The 20,934-nt window shown below is 50.5% G+C and overlaps 1 protein-coding gene across 23 annotated transcripts in view; it reads right to left on the minus strand.

Moving 5' to 3' along the window:
* Nucleotides 1-368: 368 nt before the first annotated feature.
* The window catches only part of Mical3 (microtubule associated monooxygenase, calponin and LIM domain containing 3), a 242,212-nt gene continuing 221,646 nt past the window's right edge, over nt 369-20,934 (minus strand). For 11 of the 23 annotated variants that reach the window (XM_030255261.1, XM_030255258.1, XM_030255267.1 and 8 more), the window contains 6 exons: nt 20,124-20,217; nt 15,376-15,426; nt 6,379-6,444; nt 3,997-4,096; nt 3,756-3,829; nt 374-3,675 (listed from right to left, as the gene is read on the minus strand). In XM_030255261.1, the coding sequence (XP_030111121.1) occupies nt 3,491-3,675; nt 3,756-3,829; nt 3,997-4,096; nt 6,379-6,444; nt 15,376-15,426; nt 20,124-20,217 (570 nt within the window). In that variant the 3' untranslated portion in view covers nt 374-3,490. The other 12 variants (XM_030255246.1, XM_030255248.1, XM_030255247.1 and 9 more) reach the window with 8 other exon arrangements.

Below are 20,934 nucleotides of genomic sequence, written 5' to 3' on the forward strand. Positions count from 1 at the left end.
CTCTGTAGGGAAGCCCAATAAACATTGCTCTCCCAGAATGACCTTTGCTGGAACCATGCCTTGGTTTGCCATTGGGACCTTAAGAATTTCAGCAACACCAGTCTGTTTTTTAAAGATAGGGTCCTGGAACTCACAACGTAGACCATGCAGGCCTCCAACTCACAGCGATCTAGCTGCCTCTGCCTCCTAAGTACTGAGATTGAAGGCGTGTGCCGCCATCCACCCCACAGTAGCACCTGTCTTAAGAAACTGGCTCTGGTTGCCTTGGCCATTACTCAGTGTTTCTTATTAAGCAGGGCTGCTATGGAGAATTCTCAAGTCCCAGCTACTGACGGCTAAGTCAGGATAACACAGGGGATTCAAAAAAATCACAAACCAAATGAAAAGCTCTATTCTCTGAGAATCCTTGTCTGCATACACTCACTGATAATCACCAAATGATTTGTGTTCAGTATCACTCACCTGAAAGGAAGGTGCTAAGTATGCCTTAGCTCAATGCCAAGAGCAGAACAATGACTTCAGAAATACATTTTTCATTTCTTTAAAAAAAAAACCGAAACAAAACAAAACTTTATTGCGCATAAACCAGCCATTCCCTCTTGTGGGTCATGTTACCATCTTTCAAAAGAAAAAAATTTTTAAATGTGGTACTGGGGGTTGAACCGTGGGTCTTATGCATGCTGAACACACATTCTACCACTGAGCTATAGTCCCAGCGCCCCCAAGATTTGTTGCCCCCACCTCTACTCTCCTGTCCCAGTGACATATGTCTTATTTTTTAAAGTCTACATCTGCTGGTCAAAATTACGTTAAGGATGGCTGTTGGAGGCAGAGATATCAACTGAGCAGGGTCAGAACCTGGGTTGGCCACGCTCTTCTTTGGGAGCCACGGGCTGCCTTCTGCTTGCGCTCCAGGGACAGAGGTTAGAGCCTCATGTACTGTCCTTAGCCTTGAGTTTGGGTTTACTCAAAAGCACTCTAGCACTGTATGTGTGGATGAAGTGTATACATCCCTCTCTTCCCTGCCTTCAAGTGAAGACATAATTCCTGGGAAGAACGCATGACCAGAGCTGTATGCATTTCCAGAGGTGGAGAACACTTCGCGTCTCGTTCCCGGGCCACTGAAATCAACTGCAAACTAGTGGTTACAAACTGGTAGCCTAAAAAAAAAAGTGCTCTGTGGGATTCTGAAGTCCTCGTGTCGTCACGACTGGAGAACTGCGGGACGTCTCCCAAGGCTGGTGGATTTCTGAGGCCCTCCTGCGAAGTGTTCTGCCCACTTTCACTGGAAGCAGCGTGTGCTTTGGAGAGATCAACACGTCATGGCTGACCAGGACAGAGGTGGAAGGGAACATCTGGTGCAGAGCTCTGAGAGGCAGCTAGAGATGCAGCGTGCCCCTGCATCCTTCTTGAGTCGCTCGGGAAATGGTTTCCTTGTTCTGGGTTAGCAGGAATGACAGGGCTGAGCTGCGTGGGATTGCCGCCGGTGGCACTGCAGAGGAGGACAGGGTCAAGGAGAAGGCCACACAGGCGATGAAGGTCCTGTCCAAAGTCCAGTTTGATTGGCAGATTGTGGTTGAAAATAGAATCCAGAACATCCTCCTCTGATGGAATAAAAATAGCGATGCCGCCATATCAGAGTCCAGGAAGTGATGACGTCAGCGCTGTGGCGGTTGCTAGCAGCACATCTGGGTTTCCACAGGAGAGATGGCAGCTTTTGCGCAAGGTGAGAAGTAAGATAGCTGTTTGCTCCTCTGGAGTTGGGTGGATGGATGTTCAAGTTGAGGCACAGTGTGGTTCCCACGGGGAGTCCAGGGTCAGTGTGGGCCCTTGGCTGTTGTCTGCACTGGCCCCTCCCACAGGCCCAGCTGGCGTGCCCTTTCCAGATTGGTATGGTACCAATGGACTGGTCCATAGGTGGCTGCTGTTTTGAAGGAGAAGCACCCTGGCTCCAACTGCTGGTCTCTGGCTGAACCATGAGAAATGAACAGCTTGGCTTATGGATCTAGTTACATGGTGCTGACTGGCTCCTGCCAGGCCAAGAAAATCCTGATATAGGCAGAGAAGATTGGAGTGGCCGGTATGTTGAGGTGAGACCAGCACACATGTTCCTGTCTAGCTGGGGCTGAGCATCACACTCTACTTGGTCCCAGCAAGCATGAAGAGGGGCTAGCCTCAACCTTTAACATATGTACAGGAGGTAAAACCTTGGCAGCAAAATTGGACAAAGTGGGGTCCACAGAGCCAAGATTCCCAAAAGACCAGAACAACCTGTCTCGAGGCCTGGCCTCCTGGCTCCGAAATGCATCCATACAGAGAGGCTATTCTCCTGGAAAAGTCCAGTGGCAACAGGAACAGGGTGCCGGGTAGAGGAGGGGACGGCAAAGCTGTGAACAAGGACCCACAGGGCCCTGGGCTGCTCCCTGGTGCCAAGCAGGTCGGTAACACTATTAAGAAGGCTAATAAATAGATGCGTGTAACAAGAATCAGGGCAATTTTGCATCAGGTTGCATGGGATGTACAAAGACCTTCTTGCCACTCCCACGCGCAGGTGACAGGCAGTGTCTCTTAGTAAAGGTATAAAAAAATGACATTGCTCACTTTCAAGTATTAAAAAAATAAGTTAATTGACAAAAAAAAAAAAAGGGTCCGAAGTGGCTGAGTGTCTGGCCAGGCTGTCAGTCTCGTTTCAATGTGCAAACACAGGAAAACACCAAGGAGAGCCATCTCCTGTACAGATGTGGGTGCTGACCAGGGACTGCGCCTCTCGGTCAAAAGTAGTGGGGTTGGGGGAGGGGTTGACAGGTAGGGCTTCCTTCAGCTCTCCCAAAGTCAATACTTTCCAGTGTCAAAATGGTTGTGAACTAAAAGCAAAACACAGCAATCCACGGGCTTCAGGCCACTGTCCATGTGAAAGGCCCGGGGCACTTGGCCACTGGGGATCCAGTGTGTGGGGGGGCAGGCCCCTCCTGCGCCCTCCTGACTTGCATAATGAACCTGCCTACTTCCCCTGCCCCGACAGGGTGAGCATTACCCCTGTGGGGGGTTGTCCCTGCTGGATCTCCATCCACAGCCCTTTCCTGAAGGTGCCTCTGTACTTTCTTTGGTGGTGCTTCAGGGAGCATGAGGGCAATGGCTGCTCTGCTCTGCAGGTGCTCTGTGGTGGCAGTGGCTCTGAAGAGGAGCCACTTGAAAGAGGTGCCAGGCAGCAAGCCCTCATAGACCTGAAGGCGTTTTCCCCCTGGGGCACACATCAAACACACCCATCTCCTCCCTCCTGAGTGGGAAGTCTGGGGTGGGGGAAGGTGCCTCTCCTCAGAGGTGTTGTCACCTCAGATGATACCCCTCACCTGGGGTTTTCCCACGGCATGGTGTCTGAGCACGGCTTCTCCAGGGATGCCAGGCCTCTTCTGAACCTGAATCCGGTGGTTTGGGAGAACGCAGCCGGGTCAGGTGGGTGCCAATCTACCAGACACAATGGCAGGCGGGCTCAGGACCAGTCCAGGCTGAAGCCTTTGCATAGCATGGCGGCCTCCAGGTCCTTGTCCTCCTCTTTCTCCCGCAGTCGCTGCTCCTCCAGCAGGGCCACCAGCGAGTCTCTCTGCTCCACCACCTCCAGCATCTCGTTCAGGATCTTCTTCTCCTCTGAAAGCTCCCCCTCGGTCTTCAGGTGATCTGCCGAGAGGCTGAAGGCATCAGGCATGGCCTGGGATAGTGGCTCTCGTCACCTTCCCACCCATGTGCCCTCTGCTTACCTTCCACGGCCATCCGCTCCCTCAGCTCCTGCTGTAGTCGGCTCTGCCGGTCTTCCAGCTCCAGCTCCCGGGCACTGAGACAGGGAGACACAGCAACAGTGACTTGGAGGCCAGCTCCCTCACCCTAGCAGACTAGGATGGCTGTGTGTGTTGGGGAACGCCCCGAGCACTAGCATATAGCTGGGGCGCACCCCGAGCACTGGCACCCCCGCAGTTGCTCCCTAAATCTCGGCTTACTCACAAAATCATCAGCTCCGACTCGTAGCGCACCATTGCGTTCTTCTCCTGCACCAGCTTGAACCACTCCTGCATCAGCTTGGGGTCATCCTTTTTGCCCATGCCTGCGTGAGAGATCGAGGGTCAGACGAGGGCACAGGCTCCGTTTGCCCAGCCCAAGAAAGACTGTCACATTGGGGCAAATGTGCAAAGAGCCAAGCAAGATGCTGCCGGAACTGTCCCAAGCCAGGTCCAAAGTTTGCCTACAGCCTTGACAGGGACAGGGACAGGGACAGGGTGGGGGGGGGCAGAGAACGACAGGCCGCTGCATCGTGTCCACCCCAGGGCCCGACAGACCTAGACTGTCCATCACACTCTGAGAAAACAGGCGAGTGTGCCACCACGCCCAGTCGTAGAGCTTGCTCTGAAGTGACCTGCTTTTAAGTGTGCTTTTGCCTGGGCACCTGTGCCTGACGCTTTCCCACGCTTCTTAGACTGACTGGTAGATGCCATTTCTTTGATCTGTTCTGCACTCACTAGACACGTGCATATCAGGCAAGTGCTCTACCACTGAGCTACATCCCTTGCCCTAAGAAAGCTCTTCTTAGCAGGCAGCTTGGCAAACACTCCAGCAGACCCTGTGTGGTAGTCACAGGCCATCGAGGTGGCTGTGATTTCTCCCCGGCGGACCCCAGGGCTGAGGACGGTAGCTGTTCCTGCTCTCGTTCCAGCAGCTGACTCGAGCTGTCCTGAATCAACTTCTGACCCACCCTGAGTGTCCATCAGGAGTGGCCACACCCCTGAGCTTAACAGCAGCAGGAGCGTGGAGGAAGGACTGTCTAAGGCATCAACCCACCCAGGAAGTAACAAAGTCCCGTGTCATGTACAAAGCTGCCCAATGCCCTTGCCTTGGAAGCACACTGTATTGGTGGCTCTTTGCTCTCATGTAGACACAAACTTCCCTGAGTGGTTTTCTGGGTGCTGGGGGTAGAACACGGAGCTTCGTATGTGCCAGGCAATGCCCCACCACTGAGCTACACTCCCATCCCAGGATTAAATGATTTTATACAGAGCTCAGGATGTCTGAGGGCTTCCCGGTGAGAGACTAGAACTCTCCAAGTCCCCTCCGCTTATATGGCTGGATGGTCCAGGCCAGAGAAATGCCCTAACATGAGAATATGGACGATTCTCGGGGAGGTGCTGTTCCCATGTCAGACTCTTCATTACTCTTGCCCGCATCTTCCTAACTCCTTCACACTAGGCAAAGGCTGAAGCTTTTCCACTGTCTGTTGGTTGCATGTCAGGCCTAACTAAGTCTTTAGCCAGCGACCACACTCTGGAGACAGAACTGACACAAGCAATGGTTAGTATCAGCCCCGTGCCAAGCAGACATGCACCCCTTGGCCTTGAGCTCTACTCTCAAAGATGGACACCTCCATCTCGGCCTGTCGAGCTTGCCTACAGGTCTTGGGGGGGCCCAAGCTCTCCTTCCCCGCACCAATAGACTTGGGTCTTTGGCTTTCAAGCAGTCTACAGCCCAGTTCCACGCATCCCTTCTGGAGGGTCTCTGCACAGTGTGCCCCTGTGGCCATGGAGATGAAGCCCTGAGGCATGCAAGCTGTCCAGAGTGACAAGCCACGAGCACACCAAGTCCGTCATCCCCTCCTTCCCCACCTCCCAGCATGTAAAGACTCCAAATTCCACCAGGAGACATTGGGATGCCGCTCATGAGCCATGTTGGAGCTCGGTCATGGCTGATGAGCAAGGGGATAAGGGATTGGGGGGGGTCACATGTGAGAGCCATGGAGAGCAGAGAAGAGGTTAGCAGGGGTTAGTCATGGCCACACTCCCTTCCCCTGCCCACACATGCCTTGTCAATGACAATCTTATCACCACAACAGACTTCAAGATCAGACAAACTTAAAACAAAACAAGACACACTCAGCAAGACATAAGGTAGAGAAGTTTGGGTTTTTAGTGGTCGGAGGAAAAAAACAACAGAACTCGGGGCCATCTGTGTAGACCAGTCTTTGAAAGGACAGTATTCCTTGACTCTGCCAAGACAAACTGATGCCACAGAGGGGCTTCCTCCCCTGTTCCTGGCCCTCCATATGCTGGCCTTTAGCTTACTGGTCCCAAGGCCCCAAGCACCAACGGTAGACAGGACCGCAGGGGAACTGCCTGCGGACACTGGAGCCACAGGCTCTTTGTCTGTTCCCATCCTCCCTTAGACAGTCAAAGGGATACTGTGCCTTGTAAGAAACTGCCACGTACTCATGACATTCTGACGTGGGGCTAGCAGGAGTCAGAGAGAGGAGGGACGTTTGCTGGGCCTTGGCTCCCTGTTGGACTACGGTGGCTGCGGCCCCTCGGAGGCAGTGGGGAAGAGTGGGCGAGGTTACGTTACCTTCCTGGACACAGCAAGGGCAGAAGGAGAGAGGTCTACGCCGTGGAGTCCCGCCACTGGGCTCAACTTCAAAAAGGACCAAACAAGGAAGAGCAAGAGGAAACAGAGAAAAACAAACAAACCAAAAAAAAAAAAAAAAAAAAAAAGGAAGAGGGAGAGGAGGAGAGGAATTTGGAGGTGGAGAGGGACAGGGAAGGTGAAATAAAAACAAGCAGAGGACAAAAACAGAAAAAGTGAGAAAGGAACAATAGGAAAGAAGGAAAAAATCCACAAGAATGGAGAAGCGGAAACAGGGGGAACAAAGTCTACAAATGAATTAAGTCCTTTTTTTTTTTCCTTTTTTTCCCAGCACAGACATGGAACAAGAGCAGGCCCAGGCTGCAGGCAGCAGTGGCCAATGAGGGCAGGTGGTAGGTGACATTGGGACATGGTATGGTGGCCTTGGGTAGGTTTGCCTACCTCCATGCAACAGACGTTCTCAATATGCAGCCAACGCTGCTTCTAGGTGTGCAGGAGGTTACCGGGGTCACCAAGGAAACCCACGTAATGTGTTCTTAAGATGTGCGCATTGACATGCGTGCTCACGGTTAAGCTGGCTTTTCTGTAACTCCAGGGGGCAAGGAGGATCTGTCACCTTTGGCCACCATGCCCACAGAAAGGGACTCCGAATCTGCACAAGTGGCGTCTTAATCTTGTCATGGTCCTCTAGGGCTGACAGACTGCTTTGCATTCTGGACCAGGGAAGTTAGGGGCCACTATGAACTCACAGGGATGACTTCACTAACCAGTAGCATTACCCCTCCCCCAGGCTATGGCAAACCGACCAGCCCCTCCCCCTTCAGAGACATCTGATGCCACGGTGGAGGGGTGGTGTCACACTGTGGACTGTTAGACCCAAAGGGGGGGTGAGCTGACAAGACAACACCTCACAGTGACACTTGGTAAGAGTAGTGATGGGCACCTGGGAGACAGTGTGCAGAGATCTCTACAGACCTGGTCACCATTGGAGGAAGAGGGAGAGGAGCTGAGCAAGGGACCATCACAGAACCACAGGAGCACACACAGGAGACAGGAAGCCCCAGGAAGGTAAGGCCCGTGGGCCATGGAGGACTGGGAGGAGGGTGGCCCACGACCAGAACGCGGCTCAGGTTAACAGGGGAACTAAAGGTCAAGCTACTGTTGGACTGGTCGTTCTACACTGCAGTGGGATAAATGCAGGGACCAGTCTCTTTTTTCCTTTAAAGCCTTTCATTATCCTACTCAGCATTTTGTGTGCAGTAAACTTGATACTGGGTACAGCCTTCAAACTAAAGTCACAGACATTGTGTGAAGTGCTTTTATCCCATCTCAACAGCTGCGATGAGCTGATGCTTGGGTCTTTCCCAAAAACTTGCTCTACCATAGTTGACCTGCTCCACCTGATCGGGTTTGAGGCAGAAAGTCTGTGTGGGGCTCAGCTACCCGGAGAAATCCCGGAAGTACCAATGTCAACTCTCTCTCCCGCTTCCTGGGACTCTAGTGACACACGAATAGGTCGCTGTGTAGCTAGAACAGCCTTCAGACTCATTAGCAAGGGACAGTGACACAGTACGTAAGCAATGCACATCCAAAAATGAGGCAGGCGTCTGCACATAGAAACATATCGACCTAAAGGTAAACGCTACCTTCTGAATGTCACTCACACCATGGATCCTAAGTTCTTTTATCTCAATCACTTCCTTGTGCAACCTTTACAACAGGGAGGGTCATTTGAGACAACGGAATATTGAGAACAGAAGTTAAAAAATAAAATTTGAGAGGAAGGGATAGCATTGGGTGAAGCAAGTATTTAAAACAGAGGAGGAAAAGACATTGCCATATGAACAGAAAGGGTGTGAACAGATGGGTCCATCCACATGTCTTGCTTTGTAGCCTCCAACATGTCTGATAAAGAAGAAGAAGAAGGAGGAGGAGGAGGAGGAGGAGAAGAAAAAACACCTAATAGGCACTATTTTAAAAAGAAGAAATGGAACAGAAAAACTAATCAAATGGGGAATTCCATTCCAAAGCAGAATCTGAATAGAGCACGCAGGCGAAGCTCAGAGGCGCTGATTTTAATAGCAATTTCTCTGCCTTTTATGGAAATGTGAGAAGCAGACGCTTTGGTTTGCTGCTCCTCCCGGCTCCTTTCTGTGGCGCTGCGGATGAATCCGGGGCCTCGGGAATGCTAGGCAAGAGCTCTACCTTGCTGAACTATAAACCTGCAAGACCCTGAGCCTAGATGCCCACTGAAACTTGGAGAGAACATACTTTAAGCCTTTTTTTACTGTTCAAAATACTAAGCTGAACCGGCCAGGCCAGGCGGAGATGGGTTAGGTGTTCATTTACATAAGAGGATGTGCTAACCAAGCCTTGAGGGGCTGAGACACAGATCTTTGTTCTACTCACAGCTCAGCAACCCCCTCAGGGACAGCATGGGCTGGAAGGGGAGATGGCTTGAGGTCCCCCATTTTTAAGCTAGCCTCTCAATTCTGCCTGGCTGCATTAACCCTGCTTCTACAATGCTGCTAATATCGGAAAGAACTAGAGATGCCTAAAAGGATCATGGGCTTCTTTTAAGGACAAGATGAGAATAATTTGTGGGAGAAACTGTCTACTACCCAGGGGAGAATGCACACAACCTAACATTCGGGAGGCAGAGGCGAGAGAATCAAGTTAAGGGCATCCTCGATTACATAGTGAGCATGAGTCCAGCCTGGGCTACGTGTCAACTTCTTTCAAAACAAATAAAGCAAAACCTCCAAAAAAATGTCCCCTAGCCACTCCTTCTGGGCCAGGAGCTGTGCTGGCTTCTTTTGGCCCCATTTCTTTAAAATAGAAAGCAGGGAATCTTTTCTGTTCTGTTCCCCGCTACTCCCAGTCTTATGAGACGGGGTTTCTCGGTGTAGTCCTGGCTGTCCTGGAACTGGCTCCTGCCTCTGCCTCCTGAGTGCTGGGATTAAAAGCATGCACTACCACTGCCTGACAGGAAAGCATTTCTGATTGGACAGAGAAGAGGTGAGCAGTCACAACTAGGAAGTAAGTGCGCCAGCCAGATTCAAGGACTCCTGGTCAAAAAGAAAAGGAGTCACCAGGAAGCTGGTTTGGAGCGGAGAGAAAACCTGGGGGCAGGCCTCACCTCTGTATCTATCTTGGATATCTTCTAGGTCTCTGTGTCCCCGAGTCAAGGAATATCACCAAAGGCTTAATGCCGGAGAGGCCTTGACAGCCAGACCCAAGTCCTAGTCCTGGCCTGTCAGGTTTCAGACACTGTGAGAAAAGTGGGCTTTTTATGGGCCAGGCACTGTCCACGTGAGCACACAGTTCTAAATACCCAGCCTGTAAAAGTCAATCATTATCTGGATGTCTGTAGGATGGGTGCAGGCCCCACATACTCACTCCCTTCTGATGTTCTGCAGCAAATTTCATCTACAAAGTGAGCACATTTCCCTCTGTAACCAGATACTTTCAGGTGGCCTCTGAAGGTGTCAGAGCCAGGGGAGAAGTGTGCTCCTTTCTCAGCTGCGCTCTCCTGTCACCGGAACTCCAGCCTGCTCTGGGAAACCCTTGCCTGGTCTCGGGTAGACTCTGGATACTCATTTGTAGCAATGTGATATATCTACTGCCAAGTGACCCAGCATGGAATCAATGCCTAATTAATTAGTTAATTAATTGGTGATCCAGATGGAGTCTCGTGTCTCTCAGGCTGGCTTAGAATGATCTTGAACTTTGGATCTTCCTGCCTCCGCCTCCCAAGTGCTTAAGCTGGTAGGCGAGTTACACCATGATCAGTCTAAGCTGGGGGTCAGACCCAGAGTTTTGTGCACACCAGACAAGCATTCTGAGTTATGTCTCCAGTCTCCTTTACTCTCTCCCCGCTTTCAAATCAGGGACTTATGTAGCCCAGGCTGCCCTTAAATTTCCCAATCCTCTGGTGTTGGCATTATAGACATGTGCTATCATGTCTGACCTCTTTTTGGTGTTGCTGTTCTCAGAGCCTCTTGCTGCTCAGTGATCTGTCGCTGAATAGCACGCTAGGCCTGGACAATTTCCTGGAGGGTTGGGTATGAAGAATAGGGCTCTTGTTAATGTTCACTTCTGTCTTGTATAAAATTGGCAAAATCTGTGCTGACTGAGATTATGCTCCGCTGTTCTTATTCTGCAACTTCATGTCTATTCGGTCAGTACCAATGCCTTCCCGTGCACGAGGAAGGCTTCGCACAGCAAGGCTGAGAGGTCCAGCCTCAACCATGGCAATCACAAGCTCCGAGGCTCTGGCTGGAGATCCAGATGGCTGGTACCATGATTCAGCACGTAAGCGTCAGATAGGGTAAGGCTGCTCTGGTAGGCAGAGATGACGTATTCGTGCCAGCGCTGTGCCCTGAGGATAAAGAGCTCAGAACAGAACCACTCTCTAGACTGGAGAACTGCTGGTGAGCTAGAAAATACTTATGAGAACTGAGGTCCACGAAGATGTGAGTGTGCACCCGAGTTTACACAGGTGTGTACACCCACACACCTACACACCATACACACACACACACACACACACACACACACACTCAAAGTATCAAGTAAAAACTGTGCCAGGCTAAATGTTCATCTTGACCAGAAAGGCAGGAATCTACCAATATCCAAGGAGAGGAGATAAATGTGAAAAGAAAGGAACCAGCAGGCTGCCAGGCCTCTCTCCAGCTCACTGACGACCACCGATCCCTCTCCAGTCTTTCATGCTGCATTGCTAAGCCTTCTGTTTCCCTCTTGAGACAAACCGAGACGTGAGGGTCTGAGAAATCAGAAGTTGCACGAGTGCGCTGAATCTGAGCTTTGCAGAAGAGACATGTTTTTCTCTAGATCTCCAGTCACCTTGCTCTGGTCGCTGCTCGCTGCAGTTCTTAACCTGTGGGTCTCGACCCCTTTGAGGGTCACACATCAGATACCCTACATATCAGATACTTACAATTCATAACAGGAGCAAAATTACAGTTAAGAAGCAGCAGCGAATAATTTAATAGTTGGGAGGGGGTCACTACAACATGAGGAACTGTATTAAAGGGTCGCAGCATTAGGAAGGTTGGGAATCACTGCTTAGTAAAACAATACTCAGTGGGCTGTCCCTGTTACATGTCCAGGGGAAGACAGGAAGGCTGGGCAAATGGAGACCCTTCCTCTCCGGCTCAGGGTCATTCATTACTTGTCAGTTTAATGTTTTTTTTTTTTTTCTTCAAATTATAACTCCAGCTAGTCCAGTAAATTTTTATACACTCCGTGGCTCTCAGAGATTTTCTTTTTCATTTGGTATCGTGCATTGGGCTCTGGGCCTCTGAGCCATATCCCCAACCCCCAACCCCAAAACAAAACAAAACAAACAAAAGCCAGCCGTTTCCTTCTAGTTTCAGACTGCACTTTACCTGCGATTGTCCTGCCTCTGCCTTCTGAGTGCTAGGCTAGATGCCACCATCACTTGGCCTAGAGAGACTTTTTATACAGGGTCTCAAGGCTGTATGCATCAGGCTAAGACCTCACTGAGGCATGGGGTAGGAATCCAGGTCTGGGCTTCTCAGGTGAGAACTGGAGTTCCCAACACCCCAAGTGCTGCTCAGAGCTCTGTCTGCAGGAACAGATGCCATTGGTCCACAACGTGGCCTTTTAGGGAAGCAGGCATGGAGGGCCAGCAGCTTCTCTACTTCAAGATGCAGATTTCAGCAGGGAGACTGTTCCTTAAATAATGGATATTAGCATAAGTGCCTGAAGGGAAAACACCAGCAGACTCCGAACAGGGTCATCTGTGCTCTGTGTCTTCCTTTCAGGTGTGCAGAGAGGAGGGCCTTGCTCTTTCTTGGAGTACACAAGTGCCTACCATCAGAAAGAAGTACATCTTTCTTCCTGTCTCCTACATGTGAGCAGAACTCATGTCCGTGCCATGGAAAAATCAGGCAGACATTGGGGAACTATGAGGCTGTGGGACACCAAAGTCAAGGTTAGAATTTGGTGTCTGGGGCCACAGAAAACAGCTCACTGCATTTGCTTACCTGAGCAGTCGGTTAAAGACAACATTCAAGACATACACAGAGACAGTCTATGCTGCAAAAGCCAGTACCTCAAGCGGGAGGGGTGGGGGTTATGTGGCAAGAAGTGGGTTTGGACCACTCCCTCCACAACGCCCCGAATGTAGATTATCTCTTGACATACAGAGACGACCTCGGAATGGACATAAACATTCTTTAGGGAACCGTGAGGAGGAGGGGAGGAGGTGAGACAGGGTATTAGACGAGACAGGGGTCTGTTAACCGGGTGCAAGCATCTGCCCTTTTTCAGCATCAATGGCCATGAGTGGGAGCCCCCCAGCATTCCAGAAGCTGGGGACACCGACAGGGGCCTGTGGCCAAGTGGATTCCTGGAGTTTAAGACTGGGATGTAAGAGAGCAGAGCTGACTCATGCCGCCTACTCAAGGGGCTTGACAAGGGTCCTACTTCTGATCAGTGACGTTTCTATGGATATGGTACTGACCTCATGGGAATCAGATTGTGTGTGTGTGTGTGTGTGTGTGTGTGTGTGTGTGGGTGGGTGGTATAAGGGGTGGAGCCCAGAACCTCATGTGTGCTGGGCAAGTGCTCCACCATCGAGCCATACCCATGGGCCTGGCTTAGGGTTCATTTTACTCATGTCTGCATAAGTGTGTATACATGTACCTGGCGTGTAGAGGCAGGGGTTTGACTCGAGCTGTTTTCCTTGATCACCACACCATTTAAATGCTTTTCAACTACTACATTCAGTCTTCTTTTTAAAATTTTATTTACTTTTACTTATTTGTCTGTGTGCCTGTATGTGTACAGGTACCCACAAAGGCTGGAAGAACGTCAGGTTCCCTGGAGCTGCAGCTACAGGGGGTCGTGAGCTGCCTTACATGGATGCTGGGAACACGGATGCTGAACTCTGGTCCTTTGGGAAGAGCTGTAAGTGCTCTGAAGCATTCAACCATCCCTGCAGTCCACTATTTATTATTATTATTATTATTATTATTATTATTATTATCATATTACATTTTATTTATTTACTTACTTATGTACCGATTGTGAGGGTGACATGAACAGGCCCCTGCACACGTGGACACCCCGCAGGAGCTGGACCCCTCTTTCCACCACGTGGATTCTAAAAATTTAACTCAGGTCCTTAGGCTCAGCAGCAAGTACCTTTAACTGGAGGGCCACCGAACCACCAGCCCACCACCTGATTTTCTGAGACAGGGTCTCTTATGGAACCCACAGCTCAGCAAGACTAGCTGGACAGCGAGCTACAGGAACCCTCCCCTGTTTCTACTTCCCCAGCTCTAGACTTACTAACGGATGTCACCATACCTGGATTTGTTTTGTTTTGTTTTTTTGATGTGGGTACAGAGGAATCGAACTCAAGTCCTTATGCTTGTATGATAGGCACTGATCAGGCTTACTGAGTCATCTCTTAGTTCTATATATTCTTGTTTTGGAGATTTTTTTTTTTGAGACACTCTCATACTAGCCAAGCCTGGCTTCAAACTCATGTCAAGTCTCTCCTTAGGCTCCCCAGTGCTAAGATTGCAGGCATGACCTACTGCACACAGGTTCTCACTGTATAGCTATGGCTGGCCCAGAATTCACTATGTAGACAAGGCTGGCTTTTAACTTATAGAGCTCTATCTGCCTCTGCCTCCTGAGTACTGGGATTAAAGGTATGTGCCAGCATACATAGCTTGGTTGACTTTAACATATATACACACAAACTGTGTTTATGTGTATCAATGGAGGATGTGTGTATCACAGCAAGTGTATGGAGACCAGGGGACCACTTGTGGGAGCTAGTTCTTTTGCACTACGGGTCTTGGGAATTGTACTCTGGTTGTTTGGTGTGGAAGCAAACACCTACATCTGATAAGCCATCTTGCTGGCTCCAGACTATGGCTTTTAAATGAACGGGTCAGGAAGCGTGTCTCTCTCCTGGGCAAGGGTGAGGAAGAGGAAGAAACTTTATACTGCCCTGCACTTCTGTCTTTGGAAGACTTGGAAACTCCAAGGGCGGGTGAAGAGATCAGAGTGCCCGGTGGGTGCTATCTATCCCTGACAGCCAGTGGCTGGACACTCACTCATTGGGCAACATGGCAGCCTTCCAGGAGACAACAGCTCAAAGTCTAGGTGCGCGTCTCCAGGTGGGCCATTTCTCTGCTGGGCTTTGTATGGGAAGGCGGCAAGTACTCAGCCCCTCGGGACCAGGGTGCTCCTGCTTTAGAGGGGTCAGGACCAGCTGGGGAGTTTGTAAGAACACATACCCAGGCCTCTCTGTCTGGGCTGCGGTCTGAGAACCTGCATGTTTAATAAGCCCCAATGGATCAATGTGGACTGAGTGCCAGGGCCCAGTGAAGTAGGGGCCTTATAGACTCAGCTAAGTGCTGAATCTTGTGTGTCTGAGCAGAGGCAGCAACAGTAGAGAGAGCCTTTCTCATCTCTAGGGAATACCTGACATACCTGTAATGAAAACAGCTGAAGGTGGGCATCCTAGTGGATGTGACACCTACACATGGTAAGGCAGAGATTCGGGATGACAGTCTCCACTGGAGCCTTGAGTGTGAGTGAACCACGGCCCAACAGCGAAGCCCACAGATGCAGGCTGTGTAGGGCAGGGCTGGAGGTTTTGTTTGTTTGTTTTTTTTTTAATAAAATGTTAGAAGAACCTCAAGCAGCAAGAGCTATCTTAATTGTCCTCCGAGGGACATGTGGAGCAAAGGACCCGACAGCTGTTTGCCATTGGCTATGCTGGGGATGAAACCCAGGGCTTCGGCGCACACAAGGTAAGAGCTCTGACACTGAACCTGGAAAAGGGTTTATGCTTTGCTGTTTGGTTATCAGGTTGGTTCCTCCTCACTGCTGTGAGCAGGGACTGGGATGGAGGACAAGAGGGAAGGGCGTCTCGGGGTTAGTGCCAGCAGTGGATGACGCTATACATACCACCCAGGTGCAAGTCGATGAGGCCACTGTAATAAGATTCTCCCCAATAGTCTACAACAAGGAATTGGTGAAGACAGAGTTATTGGATCGGATGACCCTGCTGCCACCCCGACCCAAAAGCTATCAAGGGCATAACAGATAAAACAGACAGGAATATTGTGAGAGAGCCCAGTGGAGCAGCTGGAACGCGTGCATGTCTGAAAAGCATGCCATGCACACACACAGGCCAGCTCTGCAGCTCGTGGTATGAAGGGGGTGCAGGGGGGTGCGGGGCACCAAACACCACTACAGATGGAGTCGCCAGACAACATTAGGGAGATTCCTGCTCCGACCTCCGCTCGGGGAGGATGGGGCTTGGCGCGGCTGGGAACACCAACCCTGCTGGAAGGTACCCTCCCGAAGCTCTAAGAAAGTCTAAGGCTAGAACAGAGGCCTCTCTCTGACTTACTTTCTGAATATTAGAGGTTCTGAGCTAAGGCTTTCAAGATGCGAACACTGTGTGGTAAAGACAGGAAAACAGAAAGCTCAGGAAACCAAGGAACTTGCAAGTGACGCCATTAGCGGTGCCCGTGCTTTCCACAGAAACCACTGCGCTGGGCTGGCTGCAGACGAGGCTCCCATGTCTTCTGGGGTTTAGGTGTCCCATCTTCAGAGAACCGTTTCTTTCAAGGTAAGAAACATGAGCTGGGACACTGGCACATTTCCTACCCTCTATGATCTGGGGCTGCGGCCACAGGCCTTCCTTGTTTCTCTGCTCCAGGAGCTGTCCAGCAGCTTAAGGTGCCTGGTGGCAGTGGGTCTTGAGCCGGCAGTTTTTAGGGCCCAGAGAACAACAAAACATCTGGCATTCTCTGTGCCTCACAGTCTGGATGCTGATCCTGGCAACCACATCTTTCTCTTTTAAGGATGGGATGTCAGAGAGCTGAGTGCCCTTGGTGGCTTCCCAGCTCGTGTCTGAGGCCAGTCCAGTGGTTCTAGGCTTGAGTCAGAGAAACAGAGAAGCTCCCCTCCATTTCCAGGATAAGAATCCCACAAGTCTTAGCCTTGCCCTGGAGCCCAATCCGTGCGGCCTGGGTATATAAAAGTCTTTGACACATACAGGTAACCTGACAGCAACTCCAGACCAGATCTCTTCTCTGGAAGGGCATCTTGGCTAACAAAGCATGACCCCTTTGACAGCAATGGAGTCTTGAAGTGACCACATGAGCCAGAATGGCAGGTTCTGGCCAGCTTGGCACAGCTCAGGGAGACAGCCCAGTCGTGTAGCTAGAAGCTGCCGTGTTCCTTGCTCAGTCAGTGAGACTGCTAAGTGGAATGGAATGAGAAACAGCGAGAAAGCTGCTGCCACCAGACTCAGTCTCCAAGATGGTCTCTGTCGGGGACAAGGTCACCGAAAACTGACCAGTGCTGGGCGTGGAGGGTTAAGTATAAGAACAGGAGAAGAGTTTTTTTGGAAATACAAACGCATCATAGGGAGATGTTCCAAGAGCCTCTAAGGTGCACCCGTAGACGCAGCCTCACCTTCTGGTCCAGGAGGGTTTGCAAAGATCTGCCTATAGTCAGGAGTTGGACTAGAACATGGCTTTCAAACTTCTGTTGAATCCTAGGGCTCTTCAAGAGGGGCTCCCGGGGGGACTCCCAGATAGCTGGCCCACAGCCAGTTTTAACTTTTGAAGACTTAATGCACAGCTTGGTCAAGTACTGCACATGCCCACTGAAAACCTACAGCTAAACCTGCCTTTGGGGGAGCTGTGTGGTCCAAGTTTCTTCTGCTTCATGTACAAGAATTTGCAACTTGTCATACATACATTGATAAGAAGTGAGTTAATTCAAGTCCTGATGGCTGTGACAGGGATCAGGTGCCACTGTGTGGGGATCCTGGAGTAGGGTCCCTATAAGGCTTAAGAGCTGCTGGCTTCAGAGCGCACTGCTGGTGTTTCCAAGTGGCTAAGGTATCACGCCAGCACAGTATAGCATACCTGGCGTTCCTCTTTATGTTTGTGAGCTTCTTGTTTATCATTTTCTTAAAGATTTCTTTTTATTTTATGTGTATGAGTGTTTTGTCTACATGCACACATGTCTGGTGTCTGTGGAGGACATTGGATCCCATGGAACTGAAGTTACAGATGGCAGTGAACAGTCATGTGGGTGCTTGGAATAAGACCCAGGTCCCCTGCACAGCCACCAAGCCCTCTTCACTGCTGAGCCATCTCTCTAGCCCCTATCTTTGTTCTTTGTTTTAGAAAGAATATGAATGACTGTCGGTGAGTCAGCTGCTCTTATTTGTGAGCGCCTGCATTGGCCATATTTGCAGGTGTTGAGATGTCCCTGTGAGCTGCTAAAGGCTCCCACTAAGAGCAAACACATGCGCCCTCTGGGACACCCTAAGCATGGCGCTCAGGTTTCCGAATATCTGAAGCTCTCACTAAGCAAGCACTTTCATGTGTGCATTAAAAAACAAAAACAAACCAACCAATCAACAAATCCCAACAACCACAATTTAGAATAATTCTTTTGGATTTTAGGCCTCAACTAACAATTTGTATCCAATGGGCTCTCCTGCCAACTGAGTTAGGATAAATTCAGATTGTGTGCGTGTGCGTGAGTATACACGTGACACTGACATCTGTGAGGTTCAGAAACAGGAGACAGCTCCCTCCCCTAGAGCTGGAGTTACAGACTGCTGTGAGCCGCCTGATGTGAGTGCTGGAAACTGAACTCTGGTCCTCTGAGAGAGCAGTATGCGATCTTAACTGTTGAGCCATCTCTCTGGCTGCTCTGTCAATTTTTAATGGCATCATTTTCTGGCTCACCGGTAGCAGCCGGAGTGACATGCCTTTTACATAAATGCAGAAACAGACTTCAGCTGCGAGAACCTTAAGCACTTTGCAGAAACCATCAATCAAATGGTTATCCTTTGAGCCTCCAAGCAGAGCTCCAGGACAGAGCATCCTTGGGAAACTCTATGAACCAGGATCCTAGATAGTAATGCCAACTACTGATGTGGGATAGAGCTGCCCCTCAGCTGAAGGAATCTGGAGAAAGGTGAGAGGCTTGCTCCAAGTCTCCTGCTGGCACTTGGTACATGAAGAGAGTGGTAGAGAGGACAGGGCTTTCCAGCTCTGTAGCCAGGGCTCTCTGGAGGGAGGATTAACCCCATCCAGTATGGGCTGCACGGAGGAGATCAGTCAGAGGAAGAGGAACAGCGAGAGGCCTTCGGGCGGCTGGAGACACCATTAGTATGGTGGTGCATTGGAAAGCCAAGAAAATGTGTGGGTGAATCTCCTCTTCACTGCTTGGCATGAGAGCCAGTGTTCCTTGGACCAGTGGTTCCGGTCTTCTCAACTCACTGGATACAAAGTGGCTTAAGCTTTTGTATCCCCTTTGGTAGCCTGGGTTTCACAGCATCACAACCCGCATCAGGTGAAGCACCACCCCCAAACATCCACATCCTCATCTCTCTGACACATCTTTGCCCGAGGACTAGCACCGAGCCCACCAATGAGCACCATTTCTGAGACTTAAAGGACCTGAATAAAGATTTGCTTCTGTGCCTGCCTGGACTCCTAAACTGGCTAGACCAGTGGCCAGTATTCAGAAAGCCCACGAGGCGGCAGCTGGCCCTGTCTGAACTATTTGCTTGATAGCTTGCCTGCCGGGAAGTGTTCTTCCTTCCAGCTTATTTCCTGTTTCTGGAAGGAAATCACAAGAGGCTCTGACTTATCTTTTTCCTTGCCTTACGTTATGGACGCTGAGCCCTTAGACCACTGGCCACCTATGAAGATGAGAGGCTCCCCGTCCAGGCCCTGCATCTTGTGTTAGCAGAGGTCAATCATTCCATGCCTGAGGCTGGGCTGACCATGGGCCCAGAGATAGTTCAGACACCTCTTTGTCTTCTCTGTACCCACCAGTGTCAAGTCTAGCATGTCCCAACCACATAGCCCTTGTAAGAGTGTCCCATGCCTATTTTATTTTATTTTTTAATTTATTTTATTTTTTATTTTTGGTTTTTCGAGACAGGGTTTCTCTGTGTAGCCCTGTAGACCAGGCTGGCCTCGAACTCAGAAATCCGCCTGCCTCTGCCTCCCAAGTGCTGGGATTAAAGGCGTGCCACCACGCCCAGCTCCCATGCCTATTTTACAATAGCTGATCAAAAGCCAGAGCCTCTCCAATACTGCTCTTCGTGACATGGCCTTCGGTGGACACAAGCCGGGGCTCACCGGTGGAAATCTGAGTGCATGGGCAGCCAGAAGCCCCTCATGAGAGAGGAGGCAGGCTCTGTGGCTGTGTAGCTTGGGCTAGAGGGAGCCCAGGGAATTGAGGACAGGAGAAGCACTCGGGAGAGCAGGCTAAGGCCTGTCCAGTGAGGTTCTGTGATGGTTCCTTGTGGGACAATCTCCCTTACTCACAGACATCTTCTTCAAGAGAAAACGGTGGGGAGGGAGGAGGAGGAGGAACAGGGAGAGGAAGAGGAAGCCCAGGGCTCGCCACCAACAGGTGACAGGGCCCGGGGTTTCGTTCCTCCTGGCAACAGCAAGCTGAGGGACGGGCTGGGGAGCAGGCCTAGGTTGTCTGGGCTGCCTGAACATAGGTAAGCGCTGGACCTGGAGGGTGCCATCGACTCAGAAAACCTGGAGGGAGAAGGAGCCAAATTCCAGAAGAGGTGACGCCAAACTGGCTCGCCACAGTAAGGAAGGTAGACTCTCTCCTTGAGAACAAGCCTCGTCAGGGAGGAAGCCAGACGGTACCTGCTTCTCCTCGAAGAGCCTTCTCTACTGCAACGCCCCTCTCCTCCAGCTGCCTCTGTTTCTCTTCCACTTGCTCCAGTTGCCGCTGGATGATCTACCAAGAAACAAGAGTATAAGCTTCTGGGCTGTTCTCGTCTCCAGCTTCCGGGGAATCAAGCTGCAGACCCAGAGAGGGAGAGAGCTAAATAAATGTTGGCAAGCTGTTCAAAGGGACGTTATGGTCAGCATGGTGTGCCAGCTGCATGCAGCTGGATCCCAGGGCTTGCTGTTTTCCCCTGGAATCATTCAAAAGTATTCCAAAATGATTTCATTAAGCCTGTATCATAAGGAGACTATAAAGCACTGGGTGGAGTAATTGGAAGTCCTGTCTCAATAAGTTGGAAAAGAAGTGTCTAGAACAGTCTAGGACAGTGGTCCTCAACCTTCCCAATGTGACCCTTTAACAGTTATTAAAGGCACTTTGAGGATGTCATCTTAGAAGCTAAGAACACCCTCATGTTGTAGTGACCCCTAACCATAAAATTATCTTTGTTGCTGCTTCATAATTGTAATTTTGCTACTGTTATGAATCATAATGTAAATATCTGATATGAGAGATGAGGTATAACCCCTGTGAAAGAGTCATTCACCCCCCCCCCCCAAAAGGGGCTTCGACCCACAGGCTGAGAATCACTGGTCTAGGATGAGGCCTAAGGATGGAGACTGACGACCAAGGGTACTTCTGAGCTTTTCCAATAAAATCCCAGACCGTTCAGATCTGAGCCTGAGGCCACAAACTGGACTCCTGACACTGTGGTTACAGGTGAACTTG

The sequence above is a fragment of the Mus musculus genome, chromosome 6 (genome assembly GCF_000001635.26).
Source record: "Mus musculus strain C57BL/6J chromosome 6, GRCm38.p6 C57BL/6J".
NCBI classification, from domain to species: domain Eukaryota; kingdom Metazoa; phylum Chordata; class Mammalia; order Rodentia; family Muridae; genus Mus; species Mus musculus.